A 24,474-nucleotide genomic window follows, 5' to 3' on the forward strand; every position below is an offset into this window, starting at 1 on the left:
ATTGCCAAAAATAATTCAGTGGAAATGCATGGATTCCAGTTGCTGAAGAAACTGGAATCCATGCATTTCCACTGAATTCTTTTTGGAATCTGATCCCTTATCATACCTGTTCATTCTTACTCGTTGCTCGACTTATCGTGACTAAATTCAAGATGGCTGCAAACGCTAAACTTCGTGAAGATACTGTCTGTATAAATCGTTTTGTAAGTAAACTACCAGTGCTTTTTCAAAGTTCTCAATGTCTCGTTTTAAATGTCAGGGCCCTCGGAAGTCTACCAATGAAGTGTGGAGATACATTGAGCCTCGTAAATGGGTGTAAAACAGTGATTTATTTGCATGGCTAGCCCGATGCCGAAGCACCACTATTGAAAAAGCTGTTGGTAGCATCGGCTAACTAGCACCAGATTTTGGAGTGCAGGGGACAAGCCGAGATGGGCTATGAGACATACGTTCACACTCGGTATCATGTTTCAATACACTTTAGGTCAATATCACACCGGAATTCTCCTTTAAGGCACGAGCGCATCTGTGAGGCCAAGCCTCACCAAGTAGCCCGTTTGTTTACAACTAACATTACATTTAATTAAACTGCTTATAGGCTATGCCGAAATAGTTTCAACATTTTGAATATCAGTGTCGGGTGAATTAGGAAATGCCTTATGGCTGAAAGCTGCTTGGGATCCCCCCTGTCAAGCAATAACCATACAAAAAGTTAAAAACAGATGACATGATGCGCGTCACTGACATAATGTGCAAATAATATAGCCTAGATATTCCAATATATTCGAATACATGTGTTTATTTTAGAGGGGATATTCGAACGTCATTTATGAGCAATTTTGACAGCCCTAGTCCACTGTAGGCTACGCCAATCGTCTATTAACACCTTCCACCTAACCCCGGTGAGTGGGGGTCGCTATAATGCGTGTGAAATAGCACCATTGAGTAGCCTATGCGAAATAGCCTTAAAATCGTTCCGGTGTTGTGTGCCTTCTGGTTTCTCCACCTACTGGTTTCCTTGCGCGTGCATGCGCTGCAGCAGTTGTCAGACATTCACAAACAAGTTGTTTTAGGCGGTTTGAAGTCGCTTTTCATACGCCATGAGCGCTCGGCTACATTACAGCCACTCGGACAAAAGACATGTAAAAAAATATATGTTTTGAAAACTAGCATTAAACTGGATTCGATCCCGCAAAAGCAACACACGCGTGACTCTCTCCACCCTGATTCCCTACTCTTTGAACCAACTAATATGTTACGTGAATCAATTAACTATTGTAGGCTACCATTAATTAATAACGTAGGCAACACCCAGGTAACATGTTGTCCAGGCTATCTGAAACAAGGGGTTGCCTCTCATCTACAACAACTGGTTACCTTGGGCTGCTACAGTCGTCAGTGCACTGTGCACAGTAGGCCTATGCTACTCTTTGTGGTTGATCAACTAAAAATAAAAGATGTATTTGGTGATGACGTTATTGTAGGCCTAGTAGACCTAAATTCTGAGAAATTTAATGGTACCGAGAAACGATCTACATAGCGCACCAGACCGCGATGTCTTCAAGGGTTGAATGAAGGGAGTTTGCAAAAATTTGTGTATTTTTCAAGTCAATAAACATTCCTAATTTTCTAATGTCTTTGTCAGGGAACATCTGACTTTTAAAAACCATAGGCCTGGTAGTCGCTCAGACAAGGAGTTATAAGATAAAGGCAATACCATTTGTGTCACCTAATGCAGTTCAGTGAATTAGCAAGATACCATCAGAAGCCAACAATCATAAAGCACCTGTGTGCGCGCGCGCTCTCTCCCCTGCGCATGAAGCTGTCTGCGTGTTGTAGGCTAGATTTGCGTGAGTTCTTTCTATTTGCTTTACTTTTGTGAGTTGCGACCACCTAGGCTATGTTATAGACGTTCTATGAGGTACCAGTGTTTAGCTGTGTCACAAAACAATAAGCTTTGTCAGACTACTTTTAAAATGATATTCAGGGCTATATACATTTTAAACATTCGGGGCTGAAGACCCGACAAAGCCTTGCGTTAATTCTTCAGGTGGGAAGTGTCAGGAATTTTCATACGAGAGATGCTCTCAGTGGTGGTTAGTATATGGAGTAGGGAATTGACAGCAACATATCCAATCACATTATGAGAGATGCTGAATTGAACATAAACTGCAATGTTTGATTTTAAATTAATGTAAATTTAGCCGGGACTGTAACGGCACACGTGGGTGCTCAATGTTTTCAGTGGGTGCCTGAGAGACGGAGCACCCACGGTATCGGCGCCTATGACAAGCGTATCTCGCGGTTGCATCCATTACAAACAAACATGCAATGTGAACGTCTGGGATTGGGGAGAGCACTAAAGGCTCAAGCCTTTAAATGAAAAACACTCTTTAATAATCAAAAAAATAAACGCTAATGAAGTAAACTTGTGACCATCAAAAATCGTTTATCGCCTGTAACTCCGTGATAACAGGACGTAACAGGAAGGCATTTGGCTGAGCAACAGAGGTTAATATGCTCTATATTTTGTCCAAATGATGTCTGTCTATCATCGTTGCATTCAGAGAAAACCAGAATGTTTAATTTGTCCTGCGTTTCTTCTACGGCTGCAAAAGGGATTCACTCGCCGGTAACCAAATATTTTTTTATTAGGGCAGGGCAGGCGTATTTCTGGCTATTAAATTATTTCTAAACCAGTCTGCTAAAGTCTGTAGGCTAGTGAAGTCTGTGTAGGGTTTTCCAGCTCCATTTCTTCTTACGAGACACCCTGCTCACTTGAGACCTCTGCCGGTTGTTGCAGAGTCACTGGAAAAATACAAATTAAAGTCGCGTGATGCCGCGTGATCCCGCGCGCGGACCGCGAGGGAAGCTGACCAAGTCGAAGCACTGCCCACTGTAGGCATGGGAACATGATGAAGTATCCAACTGTCGTGTGTTAAATTATTGTGATTACTAGCCAGTGGTTTTCAAACATTATGCGTGACTTGGACATCTAACGAAATGCAACAGACTCATCGTATTCGCAAAATGAGGACATACGACTGCTCAGATAACAGGTGTAGCCTACCTCCAGTTATGCACGGTTTTGGTCAAGTCATTTAAATGTGCTGGTGAAACAGTTGTGTACTCTATTGTTATTTATCCCTGTTCACCCATGCTGTCAATTCTGTGGCGCAGTGCGTTAAGGCCGGCTGATGACAGCCGCCATTACGCAGCAGTTATCAGTCCCCTGTCCAAGAGTTCGAATCTGGGTTGATCCCATATTTTGAGAAATGCTGAATAGACCACAACCAATTTCAATTCTTCAACATGGTCACTGTTAGACTAGAGGGGAGAAAGAATGGGAAAAGATCTGGGCACAGTTCTTCCAGAGCTTCGTGCCAAGTAATAAACGTTGAGTCGAGATGTTTGTGTGAATGAAACGAAGCGTATAGGCCATAGTGTGACATGCATAAACCAATGGTGTAGAGATGACGCCACAGGGTTTTATTTAAGAGAGCCTACGTTTGTATGTAGGCAATTTATATTCACAATACTTAGGCCTACTAAAATAAATAGTATTTTATTTGTATTAGTTGTTTAGAGTAAAAACAACAACCGGCAAGTCGGTCAGACTAAAAGGGGGAAAAAAATAATATTTGGGTCGGTTCTAAATTGACAGGGTCGGTCGGGTTACGGCAAACGAAAATATTTTTAAGGATGGTCTGGCAGGTTTTTTTTTGCACGTCTGCAGAAGTCAGCCAAATATGAATGTAATTCTGCGGCATAAAGCAGATGTATTTGTTTATTGTACAGGCTATCTAAGCCTCTATTGCGTAGCCTGTTAAAAACGTCGCCAGATAGTATTAAATCGGCAACAACATTGTTTTCTGCAGAAGCCTACCCAAGGCTACAGATTAATTCTGAACAGTTATTTCTCTACTGGCTCAATTATCACACAAGACACTGTTTTGATTTGCGTAGTTGAGTTACCCCCAACACTGACAATAATGTAGACAGCAAATTTCGATTTCGATTTTCGTTACCACGGTGTAGTGAAGCCTTAAGCCATACCCAAGTAGCCTAAATCGAGGTAATGTGTAATTATACATGATTTATTTTGTTATTGAGTTCGTAGGCTGGGATTACTCTCGGCAACAATTATGTTTAATGGTAGCCTCCTTATTTTTCAGAAGGGGCGGCAGGCAGAGCGATGTACAGTGGCAGAGCGACGCACAGTGGCTGAAAGTGGTACTAAAGCTTCACGCCTCGTAATGCGCGACTGAAGTGGTCATTTGAAAGCGATGCCCACTGTATAATGCCATAAAGACTGTCTTATCTTCCTCCATGCCATGAACATGGTACATAAACCTTTATTGCATTTGCTCTGTATTAAAACACATTGATTTTAATATATGACTGAAAAGGTAGATCATCTAACCCCTGAACGATGCAAAGTTCGCTAGCAAGTAAGCTAATGAAGCCAGTATGGAAAGTTTGGGAAATATGTGGTGTTTGGGCGTATAACACCATCTAGTGTAGCGGAGTAAGACATTCATATTTGGGTCAAAAAAAGGGGTTTTCCTTCGTCATGTAAACAGAGATAATGACAGTGGTCCAGTCAAATCCTCTAGCTGAGCTATAACTGTAGCTCGACTTAATTAAGCATGTAAATTTAGGTACTGACTGACAAAAAGTCAGAATGAGTAATTATAACTGACGGGAAGCCCTGTGGACATAAAATATTTGGGGGAAATATACCTCTGAAGTTTGCCTACAAAATAGCTACCATATTTGCCCAAATAAGGAGATCTGGTATTTTTATATTTTTTCTATGGGAAAATAACATGGGGATTTTGATTTATCGCACCTGTTAAACTGTCGTGGGGACGAAAAAATCGGAAATGCAGACATTTTGCTCTACACAGTGTATCCTCTGCCTTCGAGTGGATACTGTGATCTTCGGTATGTAAAAACGGCACACTTTGATCTTTGCTACCCCAGAGATAACTTACAATGCAACTTGCCATAGGCAGTTAGCTTCAATTAACACCCGGATCTCCTTATATGGGCAAAGATGGCAGCTTTGGTTCTTTTTTGTAGGTGAACTTCAGAGGTTTATTGAGATGTGTGAAACACATTTGACTAAAATGGTAATCAAATATAATTTGTTATTAAAGACTTTTGACTAAAACTTGACTAAGTATGCTTACTAGGACTAGATGTTAAAATCCCTTGATGAATCAGCACAAATGTTGTTGTTGGAGATGTCCTCTCGGGTGGGGTTGGATTGGGGGATGAACGCCTGGTGATGTGTCCAATACGACACATCATCAGTTGTGCACCCCAGCTTCATTGGGTGTTTCGGCCTTTTATCACAAAACACCCTCACCTTGATCAGACCTGGGTGTGTGTCGCACTTGGCACATGAGGTCACTTGGCATCCCATGCAGTCTCCTTCCGCTTCAGCCATAGCCAGTGACTGCTTCTTTCGGCAGCAGTTGCAAGGCCTTTGATGGTCTTTCGCTGAGCCTGTCTTCTGATACCAACCTCCTTTAGTAGCCTTGTGGTGGAACTAGCTACAAAGCTCCTGCAGCCCACTTCCACTAGATGCACGTTTATCTTCCAGCCCCGGTCCTCAGCTTTGTCAGCCAAGTTTCCATATCGCAACCTTTTCCTTTCAAATGCATCATCGATGGCTTCCTCCCAGGGGACTGTCAACTCCCAGTCCCAGGCTGCGTTCAGTGGGCATGAGTCTGAAGGCGATCGGTTGGTCACCCGTTTCTCCCCTTCTCGGACGAAGGATGTTGGTTGGCGGAAGGTAGTCTGAGCTTCTAGGGCATGACGTTGACAGTAACCCTCTTACTCTCCAGTGTAGCAGCCAGGCACTTCAGCACTTGGTTGTGGCGCCAGGTGTATCTGCCTTGAGTAAGGCTGGTCTTGCAACCCACCAGGATGTGTTTCAGGGTTGCTGGGGCAAGACACTGGAGACAGGCTGGATCCTCTCCAAACCAGAGATGGTTTGAGATGGCAGGACATCATGTGGCTCTTATGGTAAAGCTCAGCATATTAGACTCCATGTTCCACAGCTCGCACCAAGCATTCAGCTGGAGTAGCCATCTTCCATGTGGGTGTTGTTGCCAACCCTAGGCCCCCTCTGCCATGTTGGACCTGGCTCACTATGTCCCGGTGTCTCAGAGTGGACTTTGCCTGTGCCACTGCTTCCCCTGGCCCCCACCTCCTCCCTGTGGATAAGGTGGGAGCAGCACATCTGACGAAGGGATCCCGGGATTCTGTGAGGGTCATTTCAAGCCATGCTTTAGAGCAGTGGTTCTTAAACTTTTTGTCTGGCGACCCCACAAAAAAGTATGGCGAGGTCTGGCGACCCCACTTTCCCCAAACCCATTCTAAGTCCTTACTCAAATACCCCCCTCAAACGTTAACAACTAAATCAAGAAAAAACTAGAAAACAAAGTCATTTGTTTTATTTAATCCATATGAACAAGAACCGAGAAAACCAAACAATCACGATTAAACAAGTGTACAGTGGGCATCGCTTTCAAATGGCCACTTCAGTCGCGCATTACGAGGCGTTAAGCTGCGTGAAGCTTTAGTACCACTTTCAGCCACTGTGCGTCGCTCTCTCACTGTACATCGCTCTGTCAGTAGCCTGACTGCCGCCCCTTCTGAAAAAGCAGGAGGCTAGGCTACCTTTAGAGGAAGAGGAATCCCAGCCTACGAATTCAATAACAAAATAAATCGTAATTAAACATTACCTTGATTAAGGCTACTTGGGTATGGCTTAAGGCTTGACTACACGGTGGTAGCGAAAATCGAAATCTGCTTTTGATAGCCTACCGGTGCCGCTCCACAAAACGAAAAAATATCTTAATTTGCTGTCTATGTTATTGTCAGTGTTGGGGGTAACGCAACTACACAAATCAAAACAGTGTCTTAATTTGCCCTACTTCTTGACTGCAATGTAGTCAATTGACTGCTTGACATGTCATTTTTATTTTTCTGTACAATAAACAAATACATCTGCTTTATGCCGCAGAATTACATTCATATTTGGCTGACTGCAGACGCGCCACTTCCCTCCCCATATTCCAAGATTAAGATAGTAGCCTATACAAAAAGCACTTCATACTATCATAAAAAAATCGTTAAAACGAATAGCTATTTGCAATTTGACAAAACACTGGTCCTCATTTTGCGAATGCGAGGACGATATGAGCCTGTTGCATTTAGTTAGATGTCCGAGTCACGCATAATGTTTGAAAACCACTGGCTCGTAATCACAATAATTTAACACAGACAGTTGGATAGCCTACTTCATCATGTCCCCATGCCTACATTTTTGTGAGTAGCATTGAGATCGTTAAAAACAATAAAGTATGGCTCTCCGTTTGGGACATCGAAAACTTATATTTTTAATAGACTACCGTCGAAGATGCTGACTTGCAAAAGCCTCGGGATAACACGTTATCTCCACTATCATCAGTCATGCCCCTTGATCAAAGTGGGGAATGAAATAAAAGTTTGAGAACCACTGGCTTAACAAGTTACCTGCAGTCGAAGAACACAGAATCTGTTGCAATATTCTGATGATCGGCGATGATATCGGCAAATGTTTGTTTTCCAAAGTAAGAATTTCACTTCACCATGCACCTTCGACAATGAATAGCTCATTACACTTATGTTACTGTTGAACGTAGGCCTACCTGGTATCATTACAAACATTATTCTGTGTCCTAAAACTGGCATATTTTATGGCATTGTGTCATGTAAGTTCGTTGCAAAATCTAGAGAAATGTGTGAGGTGGTCAGCGGGAGACAATTGAGACACACATTGGATTGTGTTATTACTTGAACATTCCACACTATCCACAGCTGTGGTAGGCCTATCAGGGGCAGGAGGATTACTGTTAGCGCAGGCTTTATATAAAATTCTTCAACAGAAGGCCTCGAATGTTGTCTTGTTTGTGGAGCGCTTTGCTTCGCTTCTGTAATCTCGGCTTCATTGAAAATGAGGGCTTCCCTCAATGACCCTCCGAGAATAAATAAAGGTTGAATGAATGAATGAATGAATGAAATGCCCAAAATAAAGGCCTGTGGTTTGCGCAGCCTACAGTAAATAACAGACCCGCCAGAATGTGCGTTATGATGTTTTTTTACGAGCAAGATGTTTTTGGTACCCTACGCACACTGCATGTTCTTAAATAACAATGATCATCAGTAATATTCGACCATTCATTTGGGTAAATGGGCAAGCGTGACCACCTTGATTGGCTGATTGGCTGATGATTGTAACGCGGGCATGATTCCAAACACCTCCCTTACGATGATGAGTGACAGGTGACAGGTCTCAGAATGCGTGCGCTACACAAGGACGGAAGATGATGAATAACTGGGGCCGTAGGCTATTCACAAAGGCTTTTATCTTATCTAAACTAGGAGTGAGTCTTCGTGGCTATGGATGACGTCATTACTCATGCACAAGCTTGACTGAGGTGACCACCTTGATTGGCTGACGATTGTAACCTCTCTTCCGATGATGAGTGACAGGTGACAGGTCGGAGAATGTGTGCGCTACACAAGTAGTGCGAAGGACGGAAGATGATTAATAACTGAATAAAAAGGCCTAGCCTAAATGAATAAAGAGTAAGGCAAAACAAATAGCCTAGTAGCCTAATGAAACATAGGCCTATGGATTGATGTAGTAGCCTACCTTTGCAACATTATTAAATTAATCTGTCACCATATGCCTAGGCTACGTTTGCAAAGAAGAGAACATTTTAATTTGATTCACAATGAAACGTTACATTTCATTTACATGTTAACAATGAGTAGTTTTGGTTGTTGTTGGTGGCGTTATTGCATCCCTTTCATTAATGCAAAATTGTTCCCTCGCGATTGGAAGCTCCTGTTGCGCATAGGCTACGCATTTCAAAACATCGCTACTAAAATGCCACAAAAAAGCTGTTTATGAATAGGTCTTAGTGAGTTAGGAGTCCTCTAGACTTAAGCTGTCCCAGACTTAGGTGCTACTTTTAGGTCTAAAATGCTTCGTGAATTACTTTTTGTGAAAAAATTAGGAGTCCTAAAGTTAGGAGTGAAACGCCCATTATTTTTAGGAGTTGCTCCTAAATTCGCCAGTTAGGAGCTACTTTTAGCCTTAAAATTCTTTGTGAATACGGCCCTGAATAAAAAGGCCTAGCCTAAATTAATCAAGGCAAAACAGCCTAGTAGCCTAATGAAACATACGGATTGATGTAGTGTCTTTGTAACATTATTAAATTATTCTGTTACTATGCCTACGTTTGCAAAAGAGAATTTGATTCACAATAATGTTACATTTAATTTACATGTTGACAATGATTAGCCTAGTTTTGGTTGTTGTTGGCGGCGTTATTGCATGTTAGTTATGCCTACAATGCAAAATTGCTTCCTCACGATTGGAAGCTCCTGTAGCTGCATAGGATTTCAAAACACAGCAAAATGCCGCAGGTTTGTGAATAGGTCTGTGAGTAAGGAGTCCTCTTGACTTCTTTTAAGCTGTCAGAGGTGGGAAGGTGTGATTTGTTGGGGGCAGGGCCGGATTAACTGGTCACAAATGTCTGATGGCCCCCCCTTCCCCCCAGCCAACGTGAATCGGGTGGTTAGATCGGGTGGTTAGATAGGCCTATCGTGAAGATTTTTCCGGCCATCTAAGGCACGAGCGCATCTGTGAGGCCAAGCCTCACCAAGTAGCTCGTTTGTTTACAACTAAAATTCCATTTAAGTAAACTGCTTTATAGGCTATGCCGAAAATAGTTTTCAACATTTTGAATATTAGTGTCGGGTGAATTGAAATGTTCTCAAAGTAGCCTTATGGCTGAAAGCTGCTTGGGATCCCCCCCGTCAAGCAATATAACCATATAAACGCGCTTCCTGCACTCATTGTTTCAAAAGGAGTAATTTTGGCTTTGTCAGACCTGAAGAGCTGTGGACGGCACGGCAAGGTATGCCCAATGAAAATAAATTAATGCAACGCAACACAACACAGACCCCGCTTCTCTCGCGTCAATCACTGACAGTAACCTAGAATAAATGCATGGGGAAAAACACTTCCCCATGACAAAGACATCGTAAAACACTGAAAGTTAATATTTTGTCACTAGCAACATACATCTGTCCTTTGTTAAATGTATTATGTTCCAAGTAGCCTATGCGTAATTCTGCTTCATAAAGTTGAACAAATACATTTGCTTATTTCACAGAAAAATATAAATAGCCAGTTAGGGTCTACAGTGCAGAGTTGGTAAGTTATGGTAGGCCAACTTGCAGTGAACATACAAACGGGAAATTCTTTCTCTTGTAGCTGAGTAGCCTCAGGTGCGCACGTAGACATAAGGCCGAACATGCAAGCGCCAATGAATCGTGCTCTCACGACAATCACGCCGTTAAACTTAAATAGGTTAACATCACTCTAAGTTCGCCTTCAAGCAAGGAAAACGATGATTTGAAGACATCTGTTCCGTTGGAAGGGCAAGGGGTAGCAACAGGGCAACACAGAGACAGGCCCGATGGCAGGGCTGTTATGAGAGTATTAAAAATATGGGATATTCTACAGGAAAACATTAAAACGGCAAGACAGCGGGGGAAAGTTAAAATACATAAACACAGAAAAAGTTGGCATGCATTGTTTCGGTCCCCGTGCACAGGGATTATTTGTCATATTATTAATCACATATGATTATTTGTGAAATTGTGCAAACAGGCGCAACACATTTGAAAAGGAAGGACTGGTAGCATGCAAGCTCACGGGAAAAATTGATTTAAGAACGTTATCACAGTGTGTGGCTGTGGCGTGGGCGGAAGACAGCGACAATTGGCAGGGGAGGGTCATGTCTTTTTTAACAATTCTGTCGGAGGGTCATTGAACAATTTCTAGCAGGCAAGAGAGGGTCATGCAACTTGCAACTGAAGCACTCAAAATTCCTCCGGTGGCCCCTTCAATAAATAACGAACAGTCCCTAGATTGCTGCTGGGCTATATGTCTTGGTTCATGTCTGTTAACAACTCATTGCCATCAAACGCATAGCCTATCTCGCGGTTGCATCCATTACAAACAAACATGCAATGTGAACGTCTGGGATTGGGGAGAACACTAAATGCTCTACTGAATAAGCACGAAGTCAAACCTTTAAATGAAAAATTATTTAATAATCAAAAAAAATAAAAAATAAACCGCTAATGAAGTAAACTTGTGACCATCAAAAATTGTTTATCGCTTGTAACTCCGTGATAACAGGACGTAACAGGAAGGCATTTGGCTGAGCAACGGAGGTTAATATGCTCTATATTTTGTCCAAATGATGTCTATCTATCATCGTTGCACTCGGAGAAAACCAGAATGTTTAATTTGTCCTGCGTTTTAATTTGTCCTTCATCCTTCTACGGCTGCAAACGGGATTCACTCGCAGTTAACCAAATATTTCTTTATTAGGGCAGGGCAGGCATATTTCTGGCTATTAAATTATTTCTAAACCAGTCTGCTAAAGTCTGTAGTGAAATCTGTGTAGGGTTTTCCAGGCTCCATTTCTTTTTACGAGACACCCTGCTCACTTGAGCCATCTACCGGTTGTTTGGGTTGTTGCAGCGTCTCACTGGAAAAATACAAATTAAAGTTGCGTGATACCGCGTGATCCCACGTGCGGACCGCGAGTGAAGCTGGCCAAGTCGAAGCACTGCCCACTGTAGGCTGGCGCCATATCAGATCAGAGCGCTATGTGCGTAGTGCGCGCACACATACACATGCAGCATTAGGCCTACAACGTTACATTAATTATATTTATGGCGATAACAATAACAGTATTTTTTTATTTCCCTTTTCTGGTTTACTATCTTTAACAATTTCAATGGGAAGGGTGGGCATGCTTTCGTGAACATAGCAAGTCAATTCTAGGAGGAATGCTGCATACGGCGACACAGAGATTTTCCTCCACGGTGCTGAGCCGACATCTGTATTTTGAGATGTCGTTTCATTTTGACAGGTTTTAAGCTCTCATTCGCCAGAACATCGCCGCAAATCACACATTGTGGGTGGTCGAGGTTATCTTTAACTTGGCAAGTGAATGCATATTTCAGAAATTCTTTCTGATAAAGCCGACGCGCCGTTTGTTCTTTTTTTTATTCTCACCGGCCTGTAGACTTGTTCCATCACTTGTTCCGTCACCTGTCCATTTTGGCTAGTAGGCTACCTATGTCTTTTGTTATGCTTTACTTAAAATAGCGGGAACAAGTTGAGTTTGCATAGTGGGAGCAGATAGTTACATTAGTTGTTGCTGGGTAGCATTGCGCCAGTGCCTCCTATTGGATTCGTTTCGTCCACTGGGATAACAGCCCGCGATTTACGACTGTCTCACTACTTATTTTATAATGTCAAGTGGGAAAACATGTTCCGTTTTCAATTGTTCCAATAGCAGCAATAAAATTACCAGTTGGAACAAAAAAAAATGTGAGATACACAAAATACCCCGGGTCGACTGCCCCTGTCTGGTAGCCTAACGTTACCATACGGGTTGCACAGATAGCAGTTAGCTGTACCTTACCCTTTCCTTTTGAAATGTGAAAATTAGATAAACAATGGTCACAAATGAAAAACATGAATTTGTTTATTTGATATCCATTCATTTATTTATTGTTGCCAAATGGACAGATATTTTTATAGTTTCCTCGTTAGCTAGCCTATCTAGCATAGTTAAGTAGATATAATATCAACCTAGTCCCAATTATGTCTTTATTTCCTCATTCTCTACTCTAAGCTATTTTCATAAATAATCTGTAAGATCGCTTGTACCTTCATCTGTGACCGGAGGCCACTGTCTAACATCATCAACCGAACAAGCCATACTGGCTGGCTGTAGCTGTCATTGAGGGTGCGTTATCACGGAGGTTTGTTTACATACCAGTAACAGCTCAGTAATGGCGTTGCCACAAGATGGCAGCCTCCACAGAATGCTCATCGGATTTGTGTATAATGCAACAAAGCTACGCACAAGCTTCCACTTTTAAGAGGATGAGTGACAGACACAGGCTCAGTATCAGAAAGCATGGTTATTTTCAGCCGCATAAAAGAAAAATTGCAGCAATTAGGCCTATTAAATGACTGTGGAGCTAGCATCATCATCATCATTACACAGTACACACGGTTAGAATGGTAGTACACACGGTAGAATGACAGTACATTGAATTAAATTGCAATGAAGTTACAAATGATCCACAACAATAAATAAATAAAAACGAGGATCAATCTGAAACTTTTCAAGTGTGACAATACGATCAGAGCTAAACACGATCCACAACATAATTAAGTAACAAAGGGTTACTAAAGCAGCACTAAAGAAGGTTTGCTCACAAGGTCCCCCTACAGTTGGGAACATAACTTGGATACAATAATAGAGGGAATGCACAGACATTGGTAATGCACATTTCCATTGGTAATTAAATGACTGGACAGGCATGCCCTCTAAATAATCTATTAGCACTGAGGTAACTTTTGGTAAGATTTTTGGGGGGACTTGGTGAGCCAAAGATGATTCCTTTTTCTGTAACTCTCCAACAGTGGTAATTTTTTGCCTATCTTTACCATCCTCCATACTGTACGTGGGGGCAAGATAACCATGGGTCTTTGTCCAAGGATGTTTGTCACATTTCCTAATATGTGACCCTGCAAGGCGAAACCAGTCGTCTTGTGCACGGTGCTATTCTGAGAAAATCCACTATAAACAAACATATAGATTAAAATTTGTCGAATTTCACGTTTTCACATAATTCGACAGTATACAGTCCACACTTTCATATTGTGAACAAATTTCACGGATAAACATACGTTTTGACTGTTAAACCCTTACTTTATTTAGGTGAAGATTCAACACATTAGCAGTCATTCCCTTTATCCACGCCGCTATAAGGTTTTACCTTTCAGGGCACGAACGGTCAAAAGCACGAACTTTTAGAAATATCCTGGCGTCGTTTTAAGGACCAGGAGAAGTTTACCATTGAAGTAGGCTAGCAAATTTTAAAAGTAGGCTAGGCTATACACAATCTGTGACACACAGAACTTCCTCTCCCCTTACTTCCCCCGAAATACATTAGGGCTGTCACTTTACGTTCGAAAATCGATTGCACAATCGATTGGACCATACAACACAAGTTTCGAAAACTAAAATAGGGAATCGATTTTAACCAAATATGTACACTATTAATTTTAAACGAATTAAACAAATAAAAAGGATAGATGTAACAAAATTCACAAACAAGAATCTAAGAATATAAAAGAATTCCGAAGTGCAGTAAGCATTGTGAAAGCTAAAAAGAAAAGCTGTTTCAATCAGCTGCTGTGCTGCTCGTGTTTTGCCAAAAAATGGAAGACAACGCGATCAACCTGTGCGACATGAGACAGACGAATGATAGGCCCTAATAACTTGAGGAGTTCGATGTGGAAGTAGGCCTACTTTGGATTTTTGATATATCAAACTATGGAGAAGAACAAAGCGGTAGGCTATGCAAACTGTGCAATCGAGTTCTTTACGTAGGCGAAATTTGTTTGACATTTCTAATCGTAAACACAGACACAGCTACGTTGAAGCCTGCAGCAGTACTGCAGGCACGAAACTTCACGCCAATAAATCAGAAATATTGCTGGCTTGCGACTACAAGCGGCCTCTTTACATTCGTCCTAATGCCTGTTAGTTGTTTGTGAATTGGCCTATATTTGCCGTTGAAAATGGAAACGTCTTTAGACATGAAAAATCGATTTTACAATCGATTCAATGAACACTTATGTCTCAAAAATCGAACAGTATTTTTTCACAAAAGTGACAGCCCTAAAATACATTCATTATATTCTATAGTGACACCTTATGACTGTCCCAGGAATTAACTAGGGGGCAGAAAAAGACTCATTGCACGGTTGAAACTATGGTTGAAACTGCATAGTCAGTCATCCGCTTCAAAGTCACGCTACCGTAAGGCTAATCATAGCTATACCCTCACACTATCGCACGTGACCATTTACTTAAAAAGGTGATTTTCTCCTCTTCTGGCGTATCGTTACAGGAGAACCATGCCAACTTTGGATGCGGTTATCTTAGCGATACTTTTTGCAATACCCTCGATATACATATCGTTGGGAAGCTTAGTTTATGGTCGTTCGTGTGAGTACAATAACTTAATTTTGTACATTTTACCAAAACGACTGGTTTCGCCTTGCAGGGTCACATATAGGCATTTTCAACAAAGTATTTAGTTTTTATAGATATTCCCTGACTTAAAAATGTCAACACACTTTCTTTTTATTTAAATTTAGTGTATTTTCTTGTCTTTTCAATGTTGAAAAATAAGTAAAGGATTTAGCCTCTATGTCACTTCATTTTCATACCTTAGTGAAAAAGAAAGTCATGAACTACTTCTGAAAGTTTACAGACGCTCTGATTAACTTAAATAAGTGATAAAATAAGCCAATAATTGTGAGCAACGTATTTTCGTTAAAAATATGTATTTCTTTATTTTCCTTATTCTCAGAATAAATTTGCTTTACTTCAAGGGTGGATTTTTCCTCATTTTTTTTCGATTGTGAGAGTACAATAAATCACCAAAAGGTTATTTTTTATTCCTGTTTAGTCAACTTTACCAAACGTGCCAATAATTCTGGAGAGTACTATTTGTATTCTACAGTCTATTTAGCAGCTCTTTTCCATTTTGATTTTTGCTGGAGATTCAAATGGAATGCTGCCACTCAATTTGTTTTTTTGCCAGTGATAGTAACCAGGATAACTTAGGATGTGACATGTGTGCATGCATAGTGAACTAGATCTTCAGAAGTTGCCATAAAAGTAAATTACACATTTACGATCAGACATTTATTGTGGTTTTGCAGTCACCCTTTTTGCAAGCGCTTGAATCAGAATAAGGCTAACTAGAATGCTACCTGTCGAAGCCAGTAGGAATAATATCAGCTAACCCACCCGCTACTGCTGACTACTTGAATTACTTGACTTAACTGAGGAATCGGTAACTTTTCACAGACAGACATTTATTGTCATTGTTTGTTAACTCTATCCACATCGCTAGCTAGCTAACTCCACCTACGAGCCTACTAGTGGTGGTGGGAGGGGTTCAGTGTTCCAACCCGCTACAGCAACTTCCTTATAACCCACTCAGAGTGTGGCAGAAGTGCTCTTCACTCTATTAAGAGTTTATGTGGCATCAAAATAATTTTGGAAACGTTATTTTAAGGTAAAGAACAACTCTTTAGGGCTGCTTTAGTGCTGTCTTTTGTATTGCATAATCGAACTGCAGTGATAATAGTCGCACAATGGTGTGCATCAAAAGGTGTTGGGAGAAATGGGACTTAATGTTTCCTGGACCTTTAATTTGACAGCAACAGGAAGATGTTTTTTGAGAATAACCAAAATTATACTTGATAGCTATACACTTTGCTTATAGGTTGCATTGTATTTTCAGTAAAATATTCGGTTGTCAGCTGTCAGTTCAATAATTTAGTTAATAATAAGTCAGTTTTATGCAACCATGACTGTTATTACATACTTTCTGACATTTTGTCATCACATGGTAGAGTTGTTAAATCAGAGGCAACTCTTTGTGATGTTGTGACCCCCCCCCCCCCCCCCCCCCTTCTCTCTCTCTTATCAGATTACTCCCATGGCATCACAATCTTATCTCCATTTTCTGGTCTTGACAAGAAGCAGACCTTGAATTTCTGTGCTCAGAGTGCAGAGGAACTGCTGAAATTTGTGGAGGACCTGAAGGAGTCTATTGCTGAGGTGTCTGAGATGGAGCAGATACGAATTGAATGTAAGTGATATGTGTGTGTTTCTAAAGATGTTTATGCACAATGACATGTTCAACTCCACCAAGGCGTCAGTTTAAACATCAAACCCACTACCACATAAATGTATCCCAAAACATCTGTATGTGCTTGAACATAAATTAGATTTAGTTTCAGGGATCTGCCTTCTGATTTAAAATGAAATCCGCCCCCCCGGATATTTACCCTTTACTGCTATAAATTGAATTCAGATTTTTACAAAGTAATGTTAAAATATAAAAATATATAATGCAAATGGTCAATCAGTATTTGTGGCTATAATTCCACCATAATGACAAAAGAATACTCTAAACAACTCAGAGGAAAGGGGATTGAAAAGCATAAGTGAGGGGATGGATACAAAAAAAATATTCCAGTCACTGAACATCCCCTGGATTTTTCACATAGATCTCTGTTTTTCAAGGTCACCAAATACTGTTGTGGAAACAAAAATGAAACCAATCGGTTCTACCTACATGTAGCTTGAGTTGCTGCAGCCAACAGTTAGTGCTGCTAGGCAGATACAGTAGTCTGGGGAAATAAACATTGGAACCCATATTGAACTAACCCACATCTGCTGTATTGGAACTGGAATCTCAAGAGTTTCCCATCTTAGAGATCAGGGTTAGACAGATCATTTGATCAACTTCATTTCTGGAATACCCCCTGGACATTAAGAGAGGGTGCTATGAAGTCTGAAAGACTTAGAAATGGTACAGTTTTTTAATAAATAGTTTTGCCCATTCTACTAAAGGGTATAATTAATAACAAGAACTTTGTAAACAAACAAATCAAATAAAAATATATCAGTATCGGCCAAATTGTTATTTTAGACTTACAGTATATCACAATCCATGCGTCCCTATTTGACATTGTGTGGTTTTGTGCCACCAGAGAAAGTAGTTGCCAACAGAGCTGTCTGAGGAGAAAATAAATAAAATGACATTCAAGTATATTAAAGGTTTGTGTTTTAGGTAGTGTACGACAGCGATGTACAGTATAGCGATAGATAATTACGTTAAATCGTGTTGCGTCGTGATGATTATACGCTTTCCGCCAGGTTTTTCAACACGAAAATAGGGCCCTACATGTCAATGATCTTATTAATGCCAAAAGAAACTATGATGCAAAGATCAGGGATTTTTTGATCTGCAATATCTTTTTTCCCCTGTAGGGGAACTTGAGAAGCAGCAGGGGATGAAGCTGCACTCAGCCAAGAGCAACAGCAGCCAGTTTGAAATGCGAGACAGACAGGGCTTCCCATCAGGTATTTTTTCCTGAGTTTTCCTGAGGGCACAAACCATAAACCAACTATTGTATGTTATACTTGACTACAAGTAAACTTCATAAATGTACAATATTCTTAAGATGCAGTGCTTTCCCCACGGAAACATGTAATAAGATATTAATATATAAGCAAAAATGGCCACTTTGTAATGAGTAGATTTGAGTCATAGTCAGTGAATGCAGCTCTTATATTTGTGTCTGACTCCAAGGAAGGCGGGATTTTGATGACAAGAGTGGAAATGGTGCAGTAGAGGTAAGTGTTCATTACTCAGAACAAAGCCAGGTAAGTCTGGTCACCAGCAAATTGTATATAGGCAAACCAGTATAAGTCATTTAATGTTCCAGACTAAAGTTTAATGTTAACATTCAGAAATCCCCTATATTTGCATTGGATAAATCCTAGACTCACAGACTTCCCCAATAATATGCAATCAGTGCTTCTAGATTGCTAACACACTATAATTAGTTTCCTCATCTTGTATTAGTTTTCATTAGACACACTTGTATAATAACAGTTTACATAGATCTACATACACTGAAGTGTACCCATTTGGCAATGCATTTACAGTATAGTATAGTGCAGATACTAGTGGCTATGCGTGTCTGGTACTACTGATTCCCCAGAGGGCTTGGTGGCTGTAGAGGAAGAGTCTTGTAACATGTGATGCTGTCTCTGACTGTTTTCTAAACTAGGTGTCAATTCACAACAGGCTTCAGAAGTACCAGTTCAACAACCCATGGAGCCTTGAGAGCACCTCATGGAGAGCACCCCATGGAGCCCTATCTAACCAGCAGGGGGAGCCTTTGCAGTTGCAATGCCAGTCTCAACAACTCTCAGCATCCACTTCACCAGCCCACATCCATCATCCGGTTTCCCTGCATAAGCTGCAGCCAAACACCCTCATCCATTGTCAACAGATTGTGAAGGTGATCATCCTGGACAAGAGTGGCCAAGTGTGCGTGGAAGCCTAGAACAGTTGTAGTAGTCCCTCACAGCACCAGCTTATCCAGTGTATGGTGCTGCACAACTGTGCTCACCCAACAGGAGTGGATCCTCACAGAGGAGGAACAGCTCCCAGCCTCCCTTCCCCCCCTCCACCACCCCCTAACAACTTCCACCATCAGTACATTCCCTCTTATCCACAGCTTGGCTCACAGGACATTATGTGATGCCCTTCCAACACATCACAACCAAATGAAACTGTGTACATATATAGAACATATAGAACATCAATAACATCTACATACTGTGTATTTATTGAAATTTCAAGAAGGAAAAAAATGATATAAGTAATAATGAAAGTATTTGCATAATATTTGCAGACCATATATGAAGTTAAAATAGTTGATAAAATGAAAGCTTGATTTATCTGTATTTTTAAAAAATTAAGTAGTTTAGATTTTTTTGTCTTATATGTCTTGTTCATTATCAAATTTTTGACATAGATATCAGTCCAAAATGAATTACTGCATTACACCCTGAAAATACAAGGAAATATTTAATTCTCTTCATACTCTTCTGTATACAGATCTTGAACTTTGACACATCCAGAGTTGTATACCTGGACACAATATTATCTCTGTACTGTTGATTATTAACTCCTTTATTCTCTCAATCACACAGGACTTTTTTCCCTTCTCCATTCACTCAGTGAAATCAATTTTATAAAATCTGGGCGGCAAACCTTGTGTTAGCATAGTGGAGTTGTGGTGGCTTATTCCCTATGAGCCATATTCGGGCTTATTCCCTATGAGCCGTATTCTCCCCAGTGTGCAAGTCAAGCACTTGTCAGCCTATGCTTGTCGTCTTAAGTCTGCAATTTGCACAACATTGAAGGCATGTGTGTGCTTCGGGCAGAGCAACCCCAAAATCAGAGTGTAAATATTATTTTTGTGTATGTTGCCCTTGACTTAGCTTTTGAGCTATACACCTCTGAGGGCTGTAGTGAGTAAAGTGCCACTACAAGGACAACAACATATCACATTGAGGTCAGCAGTAGGCCTACAGTAGTTCTAATATTATTATTAGAACTGTCATAGTTAACATGATAATAATGCGTCAACCCAATCTCACTCACACTGTTAAAAAATGTGCGCCATTAACACAGGTTCTAACAAATAGCCAGTCTGCACGGAAGCAGCCACAGTGTCAAGTCAAGGGATTCTGATGATGTGCACTCCATTAAAATACCATTTCTGTGTGAGATGGCATATAGCCAACTGCCAGTTTTGTTGATCTTTAAATGAATAAAGGTGTTAAGTATCTGATAGCAGGTTATAATTACACATTGTTATGATTAGATTTTTACAGGCATACTAGCATTATATCTCTTGGTAGATCTATAAAGAGGAGGATTTTCATTGCTCTCCTGTATGTTTACAGCCTGGTTACATTTCAGCAAATTGATATTTTCCCAAATAATATTATGCATATAATGTAAATGCTTAAAATAGGTTCATTATAAAAAAAAAAACAGAAACAGACAATAATATGAAATCAAAGCCTATATATCGGACATGTATTTTGTCTATATGCACTATTCATGCAGTTCAATCATGTTCTGCAGAACAATGTCTCTATAATAGTCAATAAATGTTATATCATTGAAAAGATCTCATTCTTATCTTTCACCTGACATGAACTTGTAATACTATTTTTTCTTAGATCTTCATTTAAGTAGTATTGCCTTTTTCAAAATGTCCTTGGTGAAAAGAATTCTGCTGGGGTGTAAAGGGTTAATTGCATGTAAAATTGTAAGGAGCTCGAAGTGTTATTATTGCAAGATTGCTTTTGTATATCCAGAGAATGTGTGCCCATTTTACTAAATTTTTTACTAATATTTTGCTGAATTGTGCTCTCATTTCACTAGATTGGTTGTTACATAGGGCACTCCTTTTAATAGTGTGCTTGTTTGTAGCATGCTTATTTTACATAAAATTAAATGAAAGCACCATTTGGTAAAATGAGTGCACAATTTAGCAAACAAAGCCAGAATTTAGTAAAATGTGTGTAATATTTAGTCAAATGAAGACATTATTTAGGAAAATGAGTGCACAATCTAGTAAAACAAGAGCACAATTTAGTAAAATGAATGTACAGTTTAGTAAAATTTTGTGTATATCGATTTTTACAATTTAGTAAAAATTGATATACACAAAAAATATCTTGCAATGACACTTTCTGGGTCTGTAGAACCTGATTTCCCAATAATGTAATAAAAAAAACCTTATAACTCCAAAAAACATGTAATAATACCTGATAATGTAATAATCCCTGATAATGTAATAAAGTGCATTTCCCAATAAAATAATTATCTCTGAACCAGTAATGTAACAAATTATTACATTAACGGGAGGTTATTATCAGGTTAAACTTACTTTTTCCAGAACCTAATAATGTAATATCTCCCAATATTAACTATAACTTTGTTCAATGCTGTAGTAACAGGCCATCATTTAGTGGGGGCCAAGTGGTGAAGCAGTGTAGGCGACCACCCACTGTCCTTCTGTTTTGCTGTCCTTCCTACCTACCTCTACGCTAGCGAAGCAGCAGTCATATTTCTTTTTTTCAGTAATTTTGTGTCAATGATTCCTGGGACACTGAAAAACCAGGCAGCATGAAACTTGGCATGTAGCCCTAGGAGGGTAGGGCGTACACAGTTTTTTTCACTTTTTCCACATTTTGTTATGTTTCAGACTCATCTTAAAATGGATCCAATTCATTTTTTTCTCATCAACCTTCACACAATATTCCAACACTCCACAACAGGTGTTTGGAGTGTTTTGTACATTTATTTAAAAATAAAAGACTGAAATATTATGATATTATATAATATATAATATGAAATATTATTTACATTCAGACATTCAGGTATTCAGACCCTTTGTTATGACGCTTGTAATTGAGCCTTGGTGCATCCTACTTCTATCAATGGTCCTTGAGATGAATCTAGAACTAGATTGGAGTCCACCTGCGCCTAAATTAATTCACTGGACATTATTAGGAAAGTCACATATCGCTTTATATAAGGTTTCACAGTTGATGGTGTATGTCTACCTGCGAGACAAGGTTGTGTGAAGACAGATCTGGGAAGGATACAAGAAAATTTTTGCAGCATTGAAAGTGCCCAAGAGCATAGTAGCCTCCATCATTCTCAAATGGAAAAGTTTGGAACAACCAGCAGTCTTCCTAGATCTGGCCGCTCAGCCAAACTGAATAATCCAGGATGAAGGGCCTTGGTCAGACAGGTAAGCAAGGACCCAGTGGTCACTATGAATGAGATCCAGAGTTTCTTTGAGAGGATGAGAGAAGCATAAAGAAGGACAAACATCAGTGCATCACTCCACCAATCAGGCCTTTATGGTACAGTGGACAGATGGAAGCCATTTCTTGCCAGGAGTTTCCCAAAAAGCACCTGAACGACTCTCAGACCATGAGAAGTAAAATCATCTGGTCTGATGAAACGAAGACTGAACTACTGTATTTGGCCACAATTCCTAATGGTGTGTGTGGAAGAAACCAGGCACTGAGCTGCACTGATATTTGTCCTTCTTTACATGCATAGGCCAGCCAACCAGAAACTTCAGAGGTTGCTGCACATGAACACTCACCTTCACAGCAGGCCCCTCCAACGCCACCTCTGACATGAGTTCCTCAGTTTCCTTCCATGCTGCTTCCAGACAGAGAAAAGATAGCTTCATTGGAAAGAGAAAGGAGACAAAAGGATGCTGCAGTGTTACAAAGCTGCAACAAAAGACACTGTGCTTGTGAGCACTCTCATCAGGCACTGAGGTGTGTATGGGTGATGTAAAAGCTCAAGGTTCCATGCAGCCCTGAGATCTTATCTAGTGGAAGGACCACATGGATTAATGCGTAGGAACAGAAAAAACTACAACCACTCTAGCAAGTAGACGTAGTAATGGAAAAAGCCAGAGCGGTAGAAAAACTTTTTCTATGGCTCTGGAAAAAGCTAATAAATCAATGATATTGTATTAGGCCTAATGTATTTTGGCAAGTCAATTTTGAACTCCTACAACATAATTCCCTGATATTCCATGACTTTGCCCCCCGAAGATATAATTCCCTGATGTTCCACGTCTGGAATAGACTTTATTAAAATGCTGATGGTATTCTTGAAATTCCATGACCCGTGGGAACCCTACTTTGAGGTCGGCTATGACAGCGGCTCTAGCAGCTCCGATGTAGCCGACTTTTTATTTTCGTGCATGGTGTTGTAGTGGTGACGAAGTAACACATAAGTTGACTTTGAATTCTGTGATAAGATCAGCTGTTTCCCACCTTGTCTTAACCTTTCCCATCTTGTCTACGATTCTGAGTTTTCTTTATACACCGTTCTCTGTGTCTCTTCCTTGCTCGCAAGTGAAGAAAGCTCGACTCCTCTGCATTTTTTATATAGGAAGTGCCCCTATCGATGGACTGTATCATTGCAATAAGGATCCTGTTCAGATGTGGTAAAAACCATGTGAAACGAACATTTTAATGACGTTTCAAAATAGATCCGCGGGCTGCACTGAGTGAGCAGGAGGGCTGCCAGTTGCCCACCCCTGACCTATTGAGTAAGAATAAGAAATTGCTGAATAAAGATCTAATAAATGTGTGGTTACACTTTACTTGAAGGTATCTACATAAGAGTGACATGACCCTGTCATAAACATTGTAAACAAGTCATAAGCGTTAATGACATAACGTTTCTGTCAAGTGTCATTCGGTGTCATGACAAGTAAGGGTTATGACAGTGTCATGTCACTCTTGTGTAGATACCTTCAAGTAAAGTGATAGTAAAGTGTAATGACGCTTAATACAGACCTTATCGAGCACTAATACATATACATATAACTTATGTATTAATGATTAATTAATGGTTCTGTAAAATAAAGTGTTACCGAAAAGAATATGTGGTGGCACCCATTCCCCTTTATGCGTCCCATTAAAAAAAAGCATGTGCTTTTGCTCCCTTGGATTTAGTGTTGCACGGTGCACCGATAGGCTACAAAAGTATCGCAATACCCTGAAATTAAAAATGTAATATACATGTAATATAGTATCGATACCTAATTTTATTAGTATCGATACTTTTAAGAATGACCGTGTTGTTTTGAAGTAACATGCGTGTGCGCAAGGCATGCTTTTAGTATAGTGCCTCCTCCCCTATAGCCTGTGCATCATTTCTCCTCACACACAGGTATGCGCAGCTGTTGTGCCATAAACAGTGAGACATTGCTGCTAGTTTAGGACACTATTATTATGTGTTGCTGTTGTAACACATAATAATAGGCTAATATCAAGTTGATTTGCTCACTTGCATCTC

The 24,474-nt window shown here is 40.2% G+C and overlaps 1 protein-coding gene across 3 annotated transcripts in view; it reads left to right on the forward strand.

Annotated features, from left to right (window-relative positions):
• Positions 1 to 21,495, forward strand: part of iqsec3a (IQ motif and Sec7 domain ArfGEF 3a) — a 137,350-nt gene extending 115,855 nt beyond the window's left edge. For 2 of the 3 annotated variants that reach the window (XM_042077935.1, XM_042077936.1), the window contains 4 exons: positions 16,684 to 16,845; positions 18,033 to 18,125; positions 18,355 to 18,398; positions 18,839 to 21,495. In XM_042077935.1, coding sequence (XP_041933869.1) covers positions 16,684 to 16,845; positions 18,033 to 18,125; positions 18,355 to 18,398; positions 18,839 to 19,117 — 578 coding nt within the window. In that variant the 3' untranslated portion in view covers positions 19,118 to 21,495. The remainder of the gene's footprint in view (positions 1 to 16,683; positions 16,846 to 18,032; positions 18,126 to 18,354; positions 18,399 to 18,838) is intronic. The other variant, XM_042077937.1, reaches the window with a different exon arrangement.
• The last annotated feature ends 2,979 nt before the right edge of the window (positions 21,496 to 24,474 follow it).

This window comes from Alosa sapidissima, chromosome 22 (genome assembly GCF_018492685.1).
Source record: "Alosa sapidissima isolate fAloSap1 chromosome 22, fAloSap1.pri, whole genome shotgun sequence".
NCBI lineage: Eukaryota > Metazoa > Chordata > Actinopteri > Clupeiformes > Clupeidae > Alosa > Alosa sapidissima.